At 41.1% G+C, this 20,436-nt stretch overlaps 1 protein-coding gene across 5 annotated transcripts in view; it reads right to left on the bottom strand.

The window, feature by feature from the left end:
* Ate1 (arginyltransferase 1) overlaps positions 1-13,966 on the bottom strand; it is a 57,371-nt gene extending 43,405 nt beyond the window's left edge. For all 5 annotated transcript variants that reach the window (XM_045726134.2, XM_045726135.2, XM_045726136.2 and 2 more), the window contains exons 1-3: positions 13,811-13,966; positions 5,030-5,156; positions 735-844 (exon numbers count right to left, since the gene is read on the bottom strand). In XM_045726134.2, the coding sequence (XP_045582090.1) occupies positions 735-844; positions 5,030-5,156; positions 13,811-13,919 (346 nt within the window). In that variant the 5' untranslated portion in view covers positions 13,920-13,966. The remainder of the gene's footprint in view (positions 1-734; positions 845-5,029; positions 5,157-13,810) is intronic.
* Positions 13,967-20,436: the final 6,470 nt, after the last annotated feature.

Below are 20,436 nucleotides of genomic sequence, written 5' to 3'. Positions count from 1 at the left end.
GACGTAACACGATAATTGATGTTATCAAACTGAACGAGTATACACATTAGGTTGTGGGTGTGATAATTGGTTCTCGTTCACGGGTAACTTTAGGTTTTGGTAAGGAAGTCACGCTGGGCTTTTGGACAATATATGCATATACACCTGCAGGGAATTTAATTACGAACACATTGATACCAAAACGAACGACATAGTATGAGAATTAAGATGAGAAAACTGAAACGAGTATACACAATTTACTGATTTTGTGTTCTCATGGGTAACTTTTCCCGACTTTAGGCTTTGCTGTGGGGGAGTCAAGCTTGGCTTTTGGACCCTTATATGCATATACACCTTGTAGTGAATTCTATTATGAACACAATGATACCAAAACTGAGCGACGTAGCATGAGAATTAAGTTGAGAAAACTGAAACAAGTATACACATTTAGTGTTGCCAAGCACTCGCCCGCACCATCAGGCCTACTTCGTGCATACGCGCGGAGCGCACGCCCAGGGCGCAATACTGTTAACTTTTTTGCCGAACAAACCCCAATTGGATAACAGTTATTTTCAGAAAAAAGGCATCTGTGAAGCATGTGGCTGACTGTAATTATGATAACTGTCTACAGGCTCACCATAGCCCTGTGTTACTTGGAACTTTTTGTTCCAGATAGCGAATCTTTAACAACAACAACATGTAATCATGAAGAACATAATGCAATCGGCTAAGAAACTGCATATTTGATTGCTTACCATTTCCTAAGCTTCTTTCTTCTTTTACATCTCCATGACTTAGGTATCGGTGAATACGCTTGAGAATCTTTTTCTGGGATTTGCTTAGCTTGAATTCCAGTATGTCACATCTGGGGAAGCAACAACATTGTCAAAGATGAAGTTTTACTATGTATTCTTTACTTCAAATGTGATATGTTATTTAGTAAGCATCCCTATGAATTTGATATAACCACAGTGGGGGAATCTGCAGCAATCAAATATGTAAAACTTTTATAAATAAATAAAAAAATAAATATTTGTAAAATATTATCATTAAACATTGATATAAAAAACCTACTCGGTGACAAAATTTAGTATTTCCTATTTTTAGGCATATGACAATGGGCACTGGTCTGGAAAACAGGTTCTAAACCATGCAATGGTGTCAGGCGCAGTGTGGTCTCTGTGTTCTTTGTGAATACACACCTTCCACTCTTGTATGATTTTGTTGGCTAAATATCATCATCATGTTTAAAGGCATTTCTTCTTAACAAGATGTCACATAGCATCATTCTTGGTGCTGAAAGTGAGAACTGCAATGCATCCACATTTCAACTAAGCACAGAACTTGATTACAATTGGGGAGGAATGTGTAGGTGGTGTGGTACTCTGCCTGCTGACCACCAGCACTATGGTGCATATGAATATTTATAATAATTTTACATTTGTGCCACAATAATATTTAATATGTGCCACAATAATATTTTACATTTGTGCCACAACAATATTTAAAATTTGGTACCAAAATGTTTGCCAATAGCTGCTCTACTGAATACTTCAAAAAATGTGTAAAACACCAGCATTGAATGTAATGAAATACCTATTTCTGAGTAAGCCCCGAAGATTTCCTGAAGCTATACACTGGAAATGGTTCCCATCTACCAGGTCACATCAGCTGGGCACCAAAGCCAGAACCTGTGCCCACTCAAAGATGTAGGGAGCGATGATATTTAGCCACCTCACCGGGAACAGCATCCAGAAAGTCAGCGAGCCAAAACACACCACTGCTGGATTCAAAGAGAGACAGAAGCCTTGCAATCTTGAGGCCTGCTTGATGGGGTTCTAGGATTCATCTACTCCCCAAGCCCAGCGTGAGGCCAGGCTTGACTTTCCACCAGGCTCTTGCTTGGAGCGGTCCACCAGGCTCTTGCTTGGAGCGGTCCACCAGGCTCTTGCTTGGAGCGGTCCACCAGGCTCTTGCTTGGAGCGGTCCACCAGGCTCTTGCTTGGAGCGGTCCACCAGGCTCTTGTTTGGAGCGGTCCACCAGGCTCTTGCTTGGAGCGGTCCACCAGGCTCTTGCTTGGAGCGGTCCACCAGGCTCTTGCTTGGAGCGGTCCACCAGGCTCTTGCTTGGAGCGGTCCACCAGGCTCTTGCTTGGAGCGGTCCACCAGGCTCTTGCTTGGAGCGGTCCACAAGGCTCTTGCTTGGAGCGGCCAGCAGGGCCAACATATCCACCACAGCCCAGTTGGTCCGGCACTTTTTCAACTCCAATCCCAATATACATGTATAAACCTGTATACTGTAAACGTATAAGTGTGTATAAATATACACGTATAAAAGTTTTACATATTTGATTGCTGAAGATTCCCCACTGTGGATACAGTATATCCAATAAAGAGATCCGAGCTGTCGGTTCTGGAGCAGATGCACAAACAAGACCCATCTGACTATCTGGAAGGGGGGAGGGAAGGGAATCAGGGTGCCACTGGGGCTCACCCAGAAAAATTTCATTTCATCACATTTAACACTGGTTTTCTGGGGGGAAACCTTGTGGGGTTCCCTGAAGCTACTTAACCATGTTGAAGGAAAAATACATGGGAACTTACCAGGTACGAAGGAAAACTGCAGAAGTCAGAAGAAAGGAACCCCAGATGAGAGAAACGACCTACCTGGATTGTACCTACCCAAGGTCACAAAAGAACACCAAGACTTGGGAACATTCACCAAATACTGGGCTGCCAAGACTCAGACTGCCAACACCCTCCGCACCCAAAATAGCGGTCAAGGACATGTTAGCATACAATCATAACAGCAGCATATTTCCGAACATCATGGAACATCATGTTAGTATGTATGTATTTGTAAGTGGTGATCATATCACCTCTTTTTTTCTATCCTCTAGTTTTGGCATGTTTAACGCCTTTTAATATCTCCTCATAACTTTTGTATTTCAGTTCCGGAAACCATGTTGTAGCGTGCCATTGCACCTTTTCAAGTTTATTTATGTACTTCTTGAGATTTGGGCACCATACAACTGCTGCATATTTCCAATTTTGGTCTCAGAAAAAGTCATGAACCGTTTCTTTAGTATTTCACATTCCATATATGTAATTAAAAGCAAGCCTGAAGTTCGAAAGCATCGCATGCGCTCCTTTCACAACGTTCTTAGAGTGTTCCTCTGGTGACAACTTACTATCCAACATCACCCCTAGGTCTCGTTCTTTATTTGAGTTCTGTAATTCCTTTCCATATAATTTGTAAGTTGTGTGTGGTCTATTTTCTCCATTTCCACATTCCATAATATGGCATTTATTCACAATGAATTCCACTTGACACTCCAAGAACTAATTTTATCTATATCAATTTGAAGGGAATGACAATCGTCTGCATCTCAAATCTTCCCCAGTATCTTAGCATCATCCATAAACATGTTCATATAATTCTGTATTCCTTCTGATCATTTATGTAGACGATGAACATTACTAGTACAAGAACCGAGTCCTGTGGTACTCCGCTAATGATGCTCCTCCAGTCAAGTGCATTGTCTCTGATTACTGCCCCTCATCTGTTTGTCAGTTAGAAAATTTTCTATCCATGTCAGAAGTCTTCCTGTCAACCCTCCAGCAAGTTCCAGTTTCTAGAACACCTCTTGTGGGGGATTGTCAAAAGACTTCTTTAGGTCCAGACAGACACAATCAACCCTAACCATCTCTTTCCTATAGTATCTCTGTGGCTCTATCATAAAAACTAAGCAGCTTTGTTACACAGGATCTTCCTGGTCCAAAACCATAATGTCTGTTCATTATTATGTCATTACTCTCTAGGTATTCAATCCATTTGGCTCTAACTATTGTTACTAGTGCTTTGACTACCACACTTGTTAGTGATAGAGGTCAATAATTTAGAGGTTCCTCCCAACTACCATATTTATAGATTGGTACTATGTTTGCCTCTTTCCATATATCTGCTAAGATTCCTGTGCACAAGGGTGTCTAGAATATTAATTGGAATGGAATGCTCAGCTCAGTTGCACATTCTTGCAGCACCCAAGGTGGAACTCCATGAGGTCCAACTGCTTTATTTCTTCCTAGCCTCTCGAGTAATTTTTCCACTTCATCTTGAGATACCTTTATGTTTGCTATGGCATGCTCTTGTAGTAGTATTGGGTCCGGCTCTCTGAAATCCTCATATTGTACAAACACTTCAAAACTGTTCATTTAGCATTTCACACATTTCTTTTTCATTCTCAGTAGTCCTGTTTCCTGTTCTCAATCTCTGGATTTTATTCTTTACGTGCAACTTGCTTTTAATGAATTTATAGAAAAGGCTTGGATCTGTTTTACATTTGTCTGCTATACCTTTCTCAAAGTTCCTTTCTGCCTCTCTCCTCACTGCTGTGTAATTGTTTTTTTGCTTGCTTGTAGTGCTGGTATGTTTGTGGGTTAGGCCTCTTCCTGTATTGAACCCATTTTCTAGTCTTTTCCTCTCTAGCCCTCTCACAATTTCTTTTGAACCAATCCTGTATTATGGTCCTGCAGCTCTGTTTTGGTACAAGTGTGTATGTGTGTCTTCATTGTATATTCTGCATAATTTGGCATACCTCTCATTTACTTCCTTGCCTAGCAACAAGTCTGTCCAATTAAACTTATTAAAGAATTTTCCAAGTTCCCCATTGTGTCCTCTCTTGAAATCGAGTTTATAAACTGTTTTAATGTTCCCATTCTCTTCCAGATTATATCATAAGCATATTTAATGTCCAATAGGACATGATCACTTGAAAGATTGCAAAAGACTGTAATTTCTTTACATAAATTTCATAAAGACACAAGTGTGGGTTTTTATCTGATGTTAAGTCTGTGAGAAGACATTACTATTATTCATTAACTCCTCTTCTGTTTTGCTATAGAGTATTTTATTAGAACAAATAAAGTTTTAGGATATTGAATAAGATAGACAAATATAAAAGATTTCTTCAAGATGTCTAATTATATAACTGAATGAAATACAGGCCTACTGTGAACACCTATTGTGCTGAATGGCACAAATACTTACTTTATGGTATACATAGGACAACAAGTCTTATCCATTATTGGTTTATAGCAGTATTTTCCACTACGACGCCAACCACGATCAATCAGGTCCTGATAATGATTTACAGCCAATCGATGAGCCCACATACCTGCCAAGACAAAAGATCTCATATACATATATAATACATACTGTATATATTAACAAAATAATGTGTGCAAAGCAATTCTAAGTATCTTTAACCTCTGCACTGCATACCAGTTCCGTATGACAACTTTGTGCTGCACACAAAAAGTCAAATTAAATTTGTTTCTAATATTGTTAAAATATGTTTCCTGATCATGTTAAATTAACAAACAAAAATTAGGACAGTATATAGCTGTGGTGGAGAGAGGAAAATTGCGATGACGTCACTAATTCATGCTTGCTATTGGATGAGACGCTCTGTGGAGGTTGCCCGAGCCAAGCGGGTGGTGGAGGTTGCCACGAATATATTTATACAGCGCTAGACACGTAAGCAGATATAAATGATGTGCGCGGTTTCGGTTTTGTCACTGATATCATATACCTGTATGTACCAGTATCCACTAACACCCTATATGGGGCTGTACCCAGGTCGTTAAATCCGAAGGTCTGCTAAATCCGGAGGTTTCAATTTGGGACAGCAACAGGATGGATGGTGGGTTATCTATCTTGAGATTATTTCGGGGCTTAGCGTCCCCCCGGCCCGGTCCTCGACCAGGCCTCCTTTTTGTTACACATCTTCCCCCCCCAGGAAGCAGCCCATAGTAACTGTAACTCCCAGGTACCTATTGACTGCTAGGTATCAGGAGCATCAGGGCAAAAACTCTTTGCCCATTTGTCTTCGCCTCCACCAGGGGTCGAACCCAGAACCTCAGGACTACGAATCCGAAGCGCTGTCCACTCAGCTGTCAGGCGCCCTTGGGTGGTGGGTGGGCTGGCTGGATGGTTAACTGGCTGATAGGTAGACTTTGGATAGGCTTGGTGTGGGTTTTTTTGGGTGGGTTCTAAGGGCTTTTGGGTGGGTGGTCTTGGGTGGGTTCAAGTGGGTGGGCATTCTTGGGTGGGTTCAAGTGGGTGGGCATTCTTGGGTGGGTTCAAGTGGGTGGGCATTCTTGGGTGGGTTCTGGCAGGCATTGGTGGTTTCGGGCAGGTGGGTAGGCAGGCATGGGTGGGTTCAGACGGGTGGGCTTTCTTGGGTGGTTTCGGCGGGCAGTCTTTTGGGCAGGCTTGGGTGGGCTTGGGCAAGTAGTTATCTTGAGATGATTTCGGGGCTTTAGTGTCCCCGCGGCCCGGTCCTCGACCAGGCCTCCACCCCCAGGAAGCAGCCCGTGACAGCTGACTAACACCCAGGTACCTATTTTACTGCTAGGTAACAGGGGCATAGGGTGAAAGAAACTCTGCCCATTGTTTCTCGCCGGCGCCTGGGATCAAACCCAGGACCACAGGATCAAAAGTCCCGTGTGCTGTCCGCTCGGCCGACCGGCTGTGCCGTCCTGGGTCGGTTCGGGGTTTGTTCGTTCTTGGGTCGGTTCGGGTGGGTGGGTGTTCGTTCTTGGGTCGGTTCGGGCAGGTGGGTGTTCGTTCTTGGGTCGGTTTGGGCGAGTGGGTGTTCGTACTTGGGTCGGTTCGGGCAGGTGGGTGTTCATTCTTGGGTCGTTTATTGTTCCTTCTTGGGTCGGTTCAGGCGGATGGGTGTTCCTTCTTGGGTCGATTCGGGTGGATGGGTGTTCCTTTTTGGGTCAGTTCGGGTGGGCGGGGGGGGGGGGCTGTTCATTCTTGGGTCAGGTTTGGGCGGATGGGTGTTCCTTCTTGGGTCGGTTCAGGCGGATGAGTGTTCCTTCTTGGGTCGGTTCGGGCGGGTGGGTGGGTGTTACTTCTTGGGTCGGTTTGGGCGGGTGGGTTGTGTTCATTCTTGGGTCGGTTCGGGCAGTTAGGCGGGTTTGGGCGAGTTCTCTTGGACCGGTGTGCGGGTTTTGGCAGGCAGACTATCACAAACTGGCAGTGGTGATGCCACATCACCTCAGCTCTCCCAAACCAGCTACATCGTACCCCCCTCCCCATGCCATACCCTCCCAGACATATCCCCCACCCCTCCAGGCACGTGTTGACGGTCTATACGGTATTTATACTGTTCAGATTCCCGGTTACCTTCCAAATAGATGGTGGCCTTGGAGATAGACTGCACTGACCTCCCTCCCTCCCTCACTGACCCTCCCTCCCTCACTACCCAGACTGACTCGACCTCACTCACTCACTGCCCTGACTGACCCTCCCTCACTCACTACCCAGACTGACCCGACCTCCCTCCCTCCCTCCCTCACTCACTCACTCACTGCCCTACTGACCCTCCCTCCCTCATTGCTCTGACCGACTCTCCCTCCCTCCCTCCCTCACTGCCCTGACTGACCCGACCTACCTACCTCCCTCCCTCACTGCATTAACTGACCCCCCCTCCTTCCCTCACTGCCCCGACTGACCCAACCTCCCTCACATGACGTGGTGTGGGCCGGCTCAGCCCGACCCGACCCAACATGACATGACACACTCACTGCCCTGACTGACTGCTCTGACTGCCTGCCTGCCCTGACTGACTTATATACAAGGTACACTGGGTTTGTGAGAGTACATAATGTTGGTGTTCTGTAAACAAAATCAAATTTATGTTTACAAACTGACTGGTTGCTACCACAACTGCGAATGCCTGACTCGTGAAATTGAATGCCTGACTGACTTGACCATGGCTGCTGCTGACTGGTTGTAACTGTGACTAGCTCTGACTACATGATACATAACAGAAGTAAAATCTGTGAAGGGAAAATGTAACCACTAGCCTAGTGAGGGCAAGGTGGTCACAACAAACACAATACAATGGGGCCTCGACTTACGATGCTAATCCGTTCCCAGAGACGGATCGTAAGTCGAAGCGATTTTTCCCATAAGAAATAAAGGGAATTGAATTAATCCGTTCCCCACCCTCCAAAATATTAACATACAAATACATTTTATACTGAATACAATGTTTTTTTCTAACTACAATACAGCACTAAAGTTTCTCTTACCTTTATGGAGGGCTCTTGATGGCGTATGGAAGATGGTAATGAGGGAGGAGGAGGAGAGTTGTTACTGTTTGCAAGGGGAGTTCCCCTTCCATTATCACATCAGGCAGTGATGTTTTCTCTGGGATACTCTCTCTCCTACGTTTTGCCTGAATACCACTAGGACCTGGTTGTGGTTCAGTGCTTGTTTAGTCTCGCTACAAATTTGTCAAGAGACATTTGTTTTTCCCTTAGTTTTAACATTTGTCTGTAATGATGCATCACGGTGTCATTGAATGGGTTAAGGCAACGACCTACTGCAGCTTGATTTGAGCGAGTCGTTTCAGCAAAGGTCTGTAATTCTCCCCGTGCTGCACACATTTTCTTAATTGTTGAGGAAGAGACACTCTGTACTCTTGTTTCTGCTCTTATGGTCATCCTTACATGGATTTTCATATGTTGAGCCTTACCACTGACTTTCCTAGGGACTCATGGCGTAATATATAATAATTACTTTAATGTTCAAAATGCAAAAAATCACCACAAAAGCGGAATTTCTTATAGGCGCGATTGTCACTAAGCGAGCAGCTGTAGTAAACCGAGGCAAGTCGGCTGCGTGACTGGGAACCACGCGCTCGGCCAACCCGAACGTGTACCAACAAATATCTGAAGTCAACGACACCATTGGATGTCGAGTCGCATTTTTCAATGAAATTTACATCGTAACTCGAAATTATCGTAAGTAGGGGCAATCGTATGTCGAGGTGCCACTGTACTGGCCTCCAGTTTAACACATACTGGACTCTGTAAACTCAATACCGAATTCCGGATTTAACAGCCAATGACTCTGTGAATAAGGTGCAGTTAACGACCTAAAAATCAATCGTTAGAACAGGCGGAATGGTAAATAACAGGTTAAATCAAGTGGAGACATACTGACTTATTTCAGTGTTTTTCACTTAAATAAATCAGTGAGAAACTTTTCTTTTTCATTGCTGACTTGTTTTTTCACTTTTTTTTTTTTAATTTTTGCAGTTATATTATGCACATAGTGTGCAATCTGGGTAACCAAGAAACCAAGAGCCTTGCAACATTGACTGAACAATCTACAATGAACTTCCTTGCAAAGTACATCATGAAACCAAGAAGGAAGGATCTCTTGTAAAAACCATGCACTCTTTGAATTACAACATTTCATGTGCCGATTGTTCAAACCATGTTACAAGGCTCTTCGTTTCTTGGCTTTGCAAACAATTGCACATGTGGCTGTGTGCACGCCATCGTCATTTGCGAACAAAATTGCTGACAGCCAGTCCTTGTTAACCTTATGCCAGGGCACACTACCCCTCACTCCTTAAGAGCTAGAATTTTTTTCAGGCAAACTCCTCCAGTACAACCCAGTTTCATCACCAATACAAATGTGAGACAAAATCTATGTTCTTAATTTATGTTGAAATGGTTCAACACCGCTTGTATCTGCACTCAATTTTTCACTGATAATTTTCCTCTTCGCAATATTATGCCTCTCTTTAAACCTTGAAATCCAACCGTCACTTGACATGAAATCCTGTATTCCAAGGCTGGCTGCAAACCTGCCATATGTTATGATACATTAGCAGACGATGCTGCCTGACAGTAAACTGCCTCCAATGTACTATGCACATTGCTAACTCTAGCCACAAACACTCACTGCTATTATCATCAGATTCCTGTCACCAAGTCATAAATATCATTTTCCACAAGTATATTTTTCTAAAGGAACATGAAGTCCCATTGTATAATGAATAGATGCACCAAACCGCTGCTGTGTGCTGTGAATGTTTGCATCCCACTTTGAACATCATAACCAGCACTGTATTCACTGATATCTGAACTTTGTATACAGTTTTTCCCAGTTATGATATTTAATGATTTCATTGCAAAATAATCCCAGTTATTTATTTCATCATTATTAGGCAATATGTGAGCACAAGCTGAACAACAAGCATGCACCGTCTCAATATGGAGGCCCTCAAACCAAGAGGGTGCCCACAATTTTTTTTGAGACGGCATCTGTTTAGCAAGGGTGCCATAGGCACAATCAGAGAACACTGTATAAACATCAGAGATCCACAGTTGTGCATATTGCCAGAACAACCGTGGACGTCTTCAAGAGAAAACTTGATTGTTTTCTTCAAGAAGGGCCAGACCAACCGGGCTGTGGTGGATATGTGGGCCTGAGAGCCGCTCCAAGCAACAGTCTGCTGGACCAAGCTCTCAAGTCGAGCCTGGCCTGGGGCCGGGCTTGTGGAGTAGAAGGTATCAGAACCCAGAACCTCATCAAGCTGGTATCAAGCAGGTACTAGAAACCTGAGGAAGTGGATACTGAGCCCTGTGTACCAACAGCAGTTTTAAATCTTACAGTACACCTTAAAGCGACCCTGGTCGCTAAGAGCTCAATTGATGAAGCGACCTTGGTTGTTGTGCACAGTTGAAGGGTTAACCCTCATGTTGTGTGCCTTACTATTCCTAACAACCCTGTGTGTGTGTGGGAAAAATAAAATATTTAAAAATTAGTTTTTACTTTTAATAGTTGAAATTTGTTCCCTGATCACGGGAAAAACTAGCGTTAAATGTAATGAAATGACATTCTCTGAGCAAGTCCTGGAGGCTCCCCGGAGCTATAGTGGGCTGATGTGTGTACACAGTATTAGTCCATGGAATTGGTCAATTCGATTGGAAATCTAGCCTACGGGGGATCATGAGCCAGAACCTGGCCCCTCAGAGAGGCACGATGAGCAATGGCCTATAGAAACCCACGTAGTTGGAAGCATTCTATATGTCTGCCATCTACTGGGTTAGGCACTCAGAAAGGTAGGCATCTCAAAACAAACTACACCTGGTTAAAATTGCTACCAAAAACTCGAACTATCAAGCAGAACTCCACACTCTAAAAATGAGCAAATAAGCATGACATCCTGTATAGGAAGATGGTGCATGCAATTGAAGAGTATTGGTGAAATTGTGAATACATAACTGGTGATATAATGTGATGATATATTGCAATACTGTGAAATATTTAATGAGCATAATTAGTTGCAATAGTGGTGTATTAGCACTACATCACTGTATAAAATTCCATCATGTAACTTTATATATATAGCAATATGTTAATATGGTTTTCACAACTCCATATTAATGTAATGTGTATCAGGTAAACCAATCATCAACTGAACCATTGTCATTCATAACCTGTACTAGTAGCCTGCCGTCATCTGTGGGTGGCACACTGGTGGCTTATGCCTTTGTTTCAATCTATACTTTCGCACATATGGTGCCAACTGTCACCGTATGATCACGTATTTAACTAGTTGTTCTTGCGAGGGTTGAGCTCTGCTCTTTCGGCCTGCCTTTCAACTGTCAATCAATCAACTGTAACTACTATTCCCCCCCCACCCCCAGGAAGCAGCTCCGTAACAGCTGTCTAACTCCTAGGTACCTATTTACTGCTAGGTAACAGGGGAGAATCAGGGTGAAAGAAACTTTGCCCATTTGTTTCTGCCTGGTCTGGGAATCGAACCCGGGCCACAGAATTACGAGTCCTGCACGCTGTCCATTTAGCTACCAGACACCCCCAGACGTGTCCACATGTCATGATAGACGTGTCCACATATCATTGTCCAGAGCACAGCACCATTGTACTGTGTTTATGGTTTTCACTACTCTATATGGTTGTAACGAAGTATACCAAGTAAACCAATCATCGATTATAACATCATGTATTATGTAAATTATGTGATTTATCAAGTTATTCAACACAATACTGTACTTGTAAATAAAGAGAAATAAGTGATAAACAATCAGTAAATCATCCGAGAACAACAGTTTCCATGGCGCAGTAGTAAAACACTCGCCCGGCACTCATGAGCATTTTGGCCTGGGTTCGTATCCTGGTTGGGGGAATTGACTTGGGCACCAATTCTTAACTCTGGGCCGCTCCAAGCAACAACCTGTTGGACCAAAGTCTCACAACTTAAGCCTGGCCCTGGGCTGGGCTTGGGGGAGTAGAACTCCCAGAACCTCATCCAGGTACAAAGCTGCCAAATATGAGAATTCATTTTTTTGCAAAAAAGAGTGGTAGACAGTTGGAACAGGTTGAGAATCATAAAGGCCAAAACTGTCTGTAGTTTCAAAGCATTATACGACAGAGTGCAGGGAAGACGGGACACCATGAGAGTAGCTCTCATCCTGTAACTACACAGGTAATTACACTTGGGTAATTACACACATACATACACTCGACATTATTCCATCCAAAAACCTCGGTTCCAATCACGAGTGGACATGTAGTTACATTCAGATATCTGGTCGAAGCTGTGCAGTCTCCATTACCATAGCAACTGGAACCTCTAGCACACTGAATCTTGGAAATTTCCTCACGTCTGTTGTCAAGGGCCCCAGCCGAGTGAACAGCGCTTCGGATTCGTAGTTCTGAGGTTCCGGGTTCAATCTGGGGTGGAGGCGGAAACAAATGGGCAGTTTCTTTCACCCTGGTGCCCCTGTTCACCAAGCAGTAAATAGGTACCTGGGAGTGAGACAGCTGCTATGGGCTGCATCCTGGAGGTGTGTAAAAAAAAGGAAGGTCTGGTTGAGGACTGGGCCGCGGGGACGCTAATCCCCGAAATCATCTCAAGATGACGTCTTGTAGAGAAGGAGCTCTCTTCTTCCTGTGGTCTCCACCACCTCATTAATACTATAAAAATACATTTATACCTAACTTACCTACTTTCATCTATCATACAAGCTATCTACATGTACGTGTTTAGCCGTCGAATAACCACAACGACCACAGGGTAGGGGGCCCATTTACCTTTTCGTGACCTGGGCAAAAACAGCCCAGGCCCTAGTCTGGATCAGTATCCTTCAAGTTGTTCACTATTTTAAGTCTTGACGAGATCCACACTATCATGTTTGGCTTAAAATGTTGTTAGACCTGTGGCCCTCAACCGTTCCTGGTACAAGATCCACTTAGTTCTGGGAATTGAATTCTGGAGCAATTAGTTGCAAGACAGTAATGGTAACCTGTGCACATATTGCACAACCCGGTCCGTCTAATTACCACAAGCTAACACAAGCTACACAAGCTTCACAAAGCTTCCTGGCAATACGTTAGTAATGAATAAATATGATATATTTACTCATTATAATGTTGGTGCTGAATGTACACCACGAAAAAACAAATTTTAATCTGAAAAAGTATCTTTTTATAAAGAAATTAGACGAAAATAAAAAGCTGGCGACGCCAAATCAAGTCGACGATCCAAGCTTCGGTTAGGTTAGGTTTGGTTAAGTTAGGTTAGGATAGGATAGGTTAGGTTAGGTTAGGTCAGCTTAACCCAACATATATTTATTCATTACTAACGTATTGCCAGGAAGCGTTGTGGTAATTAGACGGACCCACACAACCCTCCATGGGATGGTATTGATATAGTGCAACACTGCACTGAGCAACTAGCAATACTCTCGATAATAATGTGAAGACGTCAAGAACATCAAGTCATTTAAATATTTACCCAATTTACAGTACAATTAGGCTGTTAGGAAATTCATTTAACTAGTTAAGGTTATATGTGAGCACCTAAGAGAGGCCGAGATGGTGGTCCATGCACAGACACCCATCCAGGACTTGCCTTGACCTAACAGACCGACTGACAGCCATATCCTCCACCCACCTACATCATTCATAACGCTTAAGATAATACTTTACCATGACTAAAGTTTGTATTCTCGGACTTGCAATAACCACATTTATAGCCACTATGATCACGCATATACTCGACAATTGAACAGGAAGGATCCTGGTCTCCTTCAGCCATGTTTACTACTGGGCTCCCGAGTGGGGCCGGTCACGTCGTATACTGCAGTGTACGACACACTCACTTCCCTACACCACAGACAACTTCGTTCACTGACAACTTTGTACATACAAACCCTTGCCTTCGTATATGCGCTGGGTGGTGTTCGCTGCTCTTCTCGTCTGAATAAATACAAATACAAAATACAAAAACAAATACAGATTTTTATTCAGGTAAAGTACATACATACAAAGTAAGATACAAAAGTTGATGGATTTATAGATAGAGCTAGTACATACAATGCCTAAAGCCACTATTACGCAAAGCGTTTCGGGCAGGAAAAACACTGAAGACTAAAACTTAATACTAATTGAGATTAAAGTATAAAATGTGGTGAGAAAATATAAAAATAAAAAAGGGGGAACATGGCAGAAAAACAGCAAAAATACAATTTGGTCGACAAACAGCATTGTTTCAAAATAACAGACATGGGTTGACATTTTGGGGGTGAGGTAGGTTACATTGAGTTAATCAGGTAGTGTTTAGTTTTTATCTTAAACTGGTTAAGAGAGGTACAGTCTTTAACATGATTGGGAAGTCCATTCCACATTTGAGGTCCCTTGATTTGTAAAGCATTTCTAGTTTGATTAAGTCGTACTCTTGGAATATCAAATAGGAATTTGTTTCTGGTGTGGTGCTCATGGGATCTGTTACAACCTTTTAGAAAGCTTTTAAGGTTAGGATTGACATTACAGTTCAGCGTTTTATATATATATAATACACATGAGAGAATGTGCAGTGACTTAATATCTAACATATTCAGATATTTGAGTAGGGGTACCGAGTGATGTCTGGGGCCAGAATTGGATATTGTCCTAATAGCAGCTTTGTGTTGAGTAATTAGAGGACGTAAATGATTTTATATAATAAATAAATAAATAAATATGTTTATTCAGGTAAGGTACATACATACAAGTGATGTTACATTAATGGATTGATATATAGATAGAGCTAGTACATACAATGCCTAAAGCCACTATTACGCAATGCGTTTCGGGCAAGAAAAACATTAATATCTAGAACTTAATACTAATTGAGCATAAAGAATAAAAAGTGTTGAAAACAAATTCAAATAAAGATAAAAAAAAGGGGGAACATGACTGAAAAAGCAGCACAAATACAATAGGTTGACAAACAGTGTTGATTAAAAAAAAAAAATAATAATAATAAAATAAAATAACGGACATGGGTTGACAATAAAGGAGTGAGGTGGGTTACAGGGAATTTATTAGGTATTGTTTAGTTTTTATCTTAAACTGGTTGAGAGAGGTACAGTCTTTAACATGGTTGGGAAGGTCATTCCACATTCTGGGTCCCTTGATTTGTAGAGCATTTCTAGTTTGATTAAGTCGTACTCTAGGAATATCAAAACTGTATTTATTCCTGGTGTGGTGCTCATGGGTTCTGTTACAACCTTCAATGAAGCTTTTGAGGTCAGGATTGGCATTACAGTTCAGCGTTTTATATATGTATAATACACAAGAGAGAATGTGCAGTGACTTAATATCTAACATATTCAGAGATTTGAGTAAGGGTACCGAGTGATGTCTGGGGCCAGAGTTGGTTATTGTCCTAATAGCAGCTTTGTGTTGGGTAATGAGAGGACGTAAATGATTTTGGGTAGTAGAACCCCAAGCACAAATACCATAGTTGAGGTATGGATAGATGAGGGAGTAATAGAGAGTAACCAGGGCAGGGCGGGGTACATAATATCTGATCTTAGAAAGAATGCCAACAGTTTTTGAAACTTTTTTTGATATATTTAGAATGTGACCCTGGAAATTCAGCTTGTGGTCGATGAGAACGCCAAGGACAGGGTAGTAAAGGACATTTTGGGTAGTAAAAACCCCAAGCACAAATACGATAGTTGAGATAAGGATAGATGAGGGAGTAATAGAGTCACCAGGGCAGGGCAGGGTACATAATATCTAATCTTAGAAAGAATGCCAACAGTTTTTTTTTAATTTTTTTTTATATATTTAGAATGTGTCCCTGGAAATTCAGCTTGTGGTCAATGAGAACGCCAAGGAATTTGCCATCTACTTTGTTACAAATTTGGGTATTGTTAATCCTGAGATTTATTTGATTTGAGGATTTATTGCCAAAATATAGAAAGTTTTGTCAATATTGAGGGTGAATTTGTTGGCAGTGAGCCAGTGATGGACTTTATTTAGCTCAGTATTCACTGTGACATTTAGAGCAAGGGGGTCAGGACTGGAGTAAATGAAGGTTGTGTCGTCAGCAAATAGAATTGGTTTGAGGTGTTGGGAGGCATTTGGAAGGTCATTAATGTAGATGAGAAAGAGGAGAGGGCCAAGTATGCTGCCCTGAGGAACACCATTTTATACTTTAATCTCATTTAGTATTAAGTTTTAGTCTTTAGTGTTTTTCCTGTCCGAAACGCTTTGCGTAATAGTGGCTTTAGGCATTGTATGTACTAGCTCTATCTATTAATCCAACAAACTTTGTAAAATCTCTTGTATGTATGTACCTTACCTAAATAAACATTTATTTATTTATTTATGTTGGTCCAGATGTGATCAAGAGCCATGGCAGTACTATCAGTGATTCTAGTAGGTCTAGTTATTAAGGGTATGAGGAAGCAGGAATTCATACAGTCGTGGAATATTAGATTATGTTTGTTTGATAAATGCTGAGAGCATAGAGGGGAATTGTCTTACTGTGGATGAAATGCTAAGTGATCATTTTGCATTACAAATACAGCTTAAACTAGCTAAAAAGAATGCCTGCCTTCAGAGGAAAAGGTTAGAGTTTAGTGAGGGAGAATTAAAGGGTCTTGTTGGTCATCACTTTTGCGCTCTTCTCAAAAAAAAAAAAAAAAACTTGTCCAGATGTGCGCGGCGTTTCAGGGGATCGAGCGGCAAAACTGAAAAGTAGATATATTCTTTTCATTGTCCTGACAATAATTTTCGATGTACGTATTTCATTTTTGTACCAATGTTTTCGCAATAGAATGTTCTAGAAGAACATAAGTATAAAATGTCACCAAAACATGAGTTAGACCAGCACCAAATAAAGAACTGCGTCGATCACTAACCGTGAGCGCCAAACAGCGACGATCGTTTCTACTCTTTTCAGGGTTGTCAACTCCACACTTGTCCTACAGCGTTAAATTTGATATCACTGAGATCAACATAAAATTTCCTACGAGTACATATGCATATAAATATAGAATCAACGTCGCAGCCCACCCGCAAGAGTGTGGGAAGTGGCTGAATTGTTACTCGTTACCGCACACCCAACGGCACATCAGCGAAACTGCTATTGAAAAGTGTATACTCTTTTCACTGTTCTGACATTAATTTTCGATGTACGTATTTCATTTTGTACCAATGTATTTGCAATAAAATTTTCTAGAAGAACATAAATATAAAAGATCACACAAGGATGCGTTAAACCGGCACCAAATAAAAAACTACGTTGATTACACTCGTCGAGTCAACAATACAATGGTCTTACCACGATGATGCAATGCCATGCCGTTCTCCCAAATAGGCTATGCGGCTATTAAAGAAAACGAACATTTCATGGCGAACATTTGTAAACTATCCCAAAGTCGATCGGATAGAAAATGGATTTTATACAAATATTTTTTCCAGTGACTCGTGAGCGAGTCTCTTACGCGCACTCGAGAGAAAAATTGGTTACCCTTGCAAGCGTAACGGATGCGCGAAAGTGAATGAGTGACTCTTCGCTCATGCCCTTTTGCGGAATTTTGCTAAACTGCTATAGGCAATTTTATTGCCGCTGCTGCTAATGTCAACTGGGAGTTCGAATTAGGTAACATAGGGGACATCAACCTAGCAGTGTAATCTAATCTTCAAAAAACTCTCAGCCTTTATAACATCCACTGTCCTATGCTAACGAAACAAGTCACAACTAAAAGGCTAAACAATCGTTGGCTTACAAAGGGTTAGTTTAGTTCATTTATTATGCACCCCATACCCATCTTGTGGGCGGTAGTAGAAAGGGTTACAGAGGCACATAATGGGCTCAGGGACTGAACCCCACAATTCATTTAGCTAAGCAAATTACAATCTTGATGAGCTAGTTACAAAATTCAATATAAGTCACATCAACAATGGGTTCGAGAATCGACCTCAAGTACAGGTTCTAAATTAAGCAACTGACATATGTGGAGAGCTAGTGTCAAAATTTATATGTTTGTCCTGCACACCGCCCCCCATTCAAGTTCAAGTATGTTTATTGAGATAAGCAATAAATACATCTCGAAGGGATAGAGTAGCTTAGGCAATTTCTACCCCCTTCTAGCCTCTACTTCAAGTCCCTCAAGGGGCGCACAAATGCTGTGAGTACAAATACACAAATTACAATACAAGAATCCCATTTAACATTGCAGGTTAATATAGTAAGTACAGCATATAATTGTTACACTCTTGGGGCAAAATTCTTGTAGCTCCTAAGTATACTGTCTATCATACCATTATCACACATCCAAACAATTTGATGTGGTACACTATTTATTTCCTTATTTCTATAGTTTTCAATAAGTTGACACTCTAATACATAATGTTCTAAGGTGTGGGCGTGCGGCATACTACATAATTTACACTCCTTATCTTTTTATTTATTTATTTATTTATTTATTTATTTATATATATACAAGAAAGTACATTGGGTTTGTGAGAATACATTGAATAGTACAGTATATTACAATCTTGTAAAGCCACTAGTACGCGCAGCGTTTCGGGCAGGTCCTTAATCTAACAGATAATTTTAAGTAGGTAATTTCTATCAGAATTGATAAATGATAACAAATACATTGCAAGAGAAAAATGAGATGAGAGAGATTAGTAAGTATGTTAAAGCACATTGTTATATTAAAGCTCTGATTGATTACATTGACAGCTTGATTGGTAATTTAAACAAGATTAATAGACACCATACAGCAGATTGACAGCACATATAAGACAGCAATGATCACAATGGTAAAGATGTTCAGATTGGGTGCATAAAGATTGGGAGACTGGGTAACTGACTGGGTAACTATTAGAACTATTAGTCAGTAACTCAGTAGCAATAGATACAGATAAACAAGATTAATAAACACTGACTGACATCAACACCGTATTGCTTGAACTTGAACGTATTGCCAGATATATTTGTATCCTAATCTTAATCTCATGTAAATTGAATCCTTCCAAGTAGACTTTCCTTTACCATAAGTGAAGGACGAATTTGTATTTATTATTGAATAATTCTTAAGTGTGTTACTACTGTCCACCATTGCCATTCTCTTTATCATTTCTTCACCCTCCTGAATCATCCTTGACTCTTGTTTTTATTTGTTTCAAGGTTAACTGACATACAACATCAACAAGAGTTTTTTCAGTGGCTCTCTTCGCTATGTCATCAACTACCTCATTCAACAGTATTCTCACATGTGAAGGGATCCACATTAATCTTACTTTATACCCAGTTCTTTCTAATTTCTTAATATTCTCTCTACACTGTATCACAATATTCCTGATATACTGGGCTTCTGCTATTTAAAGACTCTAACGCTCCTCTGCTGTCAATAAAGAAGCACAGATTTGGGAATTATCAAGCTGTCAATGTAATCAATCAGATCTTTAATATAGCAATGTGCTTTAATATACTTACTAATCTCTCTCATCTCATTTTTTTCTTGCAATGTATCTGTTATCATTTTATTAATTCTGCTAGAATTTACCTACTTAAAATTATCTGTTAGATTAAGGACCTGCCCGAAATGCTGCGCGTACTAGTGACTTTACAAGAGTGTAAATACTATGCTATGTATTCTCACAAACCCAAGGGACCCCAATGTACCTTCTTGTATATAAATAAATAAATAAATAAATATCCCATCTTCCAGTACTGATGTTCAGAACTATCTTACAGGTAACTATCCACAGTCTCTGTACCTAACACCTGCAAATTCCACTGATGTTAATGAGATAATCCTTTCCATTAAAACCAAGTCTAGTGCCCTTGAGGAGATACCAACTTTAATTTACAAAAAAGTCTCCATTGCTCTTCAACAAGTCACTTGAACTCCAAACCTTTCCAGATATTCTAAAAAAAGCGAGAGTAACCCCTGTCCACAAATGTGGTGATCTCACAGATGTTAACAACTACAGACCTATATCAATCCTGCCAAACTTGTCAAAAATTTTTGACAAGGTTTTCTCCCCGGACAGAAAATATTTTTTCGTGAACGATTGAACGATTTTATGATACTAATTTTGGTACATTTTTTTTATTAAGACGCTTAGGTATACACAGCAATGTGCTGCTACCGTGTTCTACATGAAAGATATAAAAAACTAGCTATAAGTTCATCTAATACTCCCATCTCACAGGATGGTTATAGTCATACATTAATCAGGGAAGAAAATACAAAAACAAACCAACTTTGACTAAACAACAACTTGACGATTTTCACGAGAAATAAGCAGTCAATTATGGAAAC

This window comes from Procambarus clarkii, chromosome 71 (assembly GCF_040958095.1).
Source record: "Procambarus clarkii isolate CNS0578487 chromosome 71, FALCON_Pclarkii_2.0, whole genome shotgun sequence".
NCBI classification, from domain to species: domain Eukaryota; kingdom Metazoa; phylum Arthropoda; class Malacostraca; order Decapoda; family Cambaridae; genus Procambarus; species Procambarus clarkii.
The sequence above is the reverse complement of the archived record's forward strand: the minus strand, read 5'-3'. Positions and strand labels throughout refer to the sequence as shown.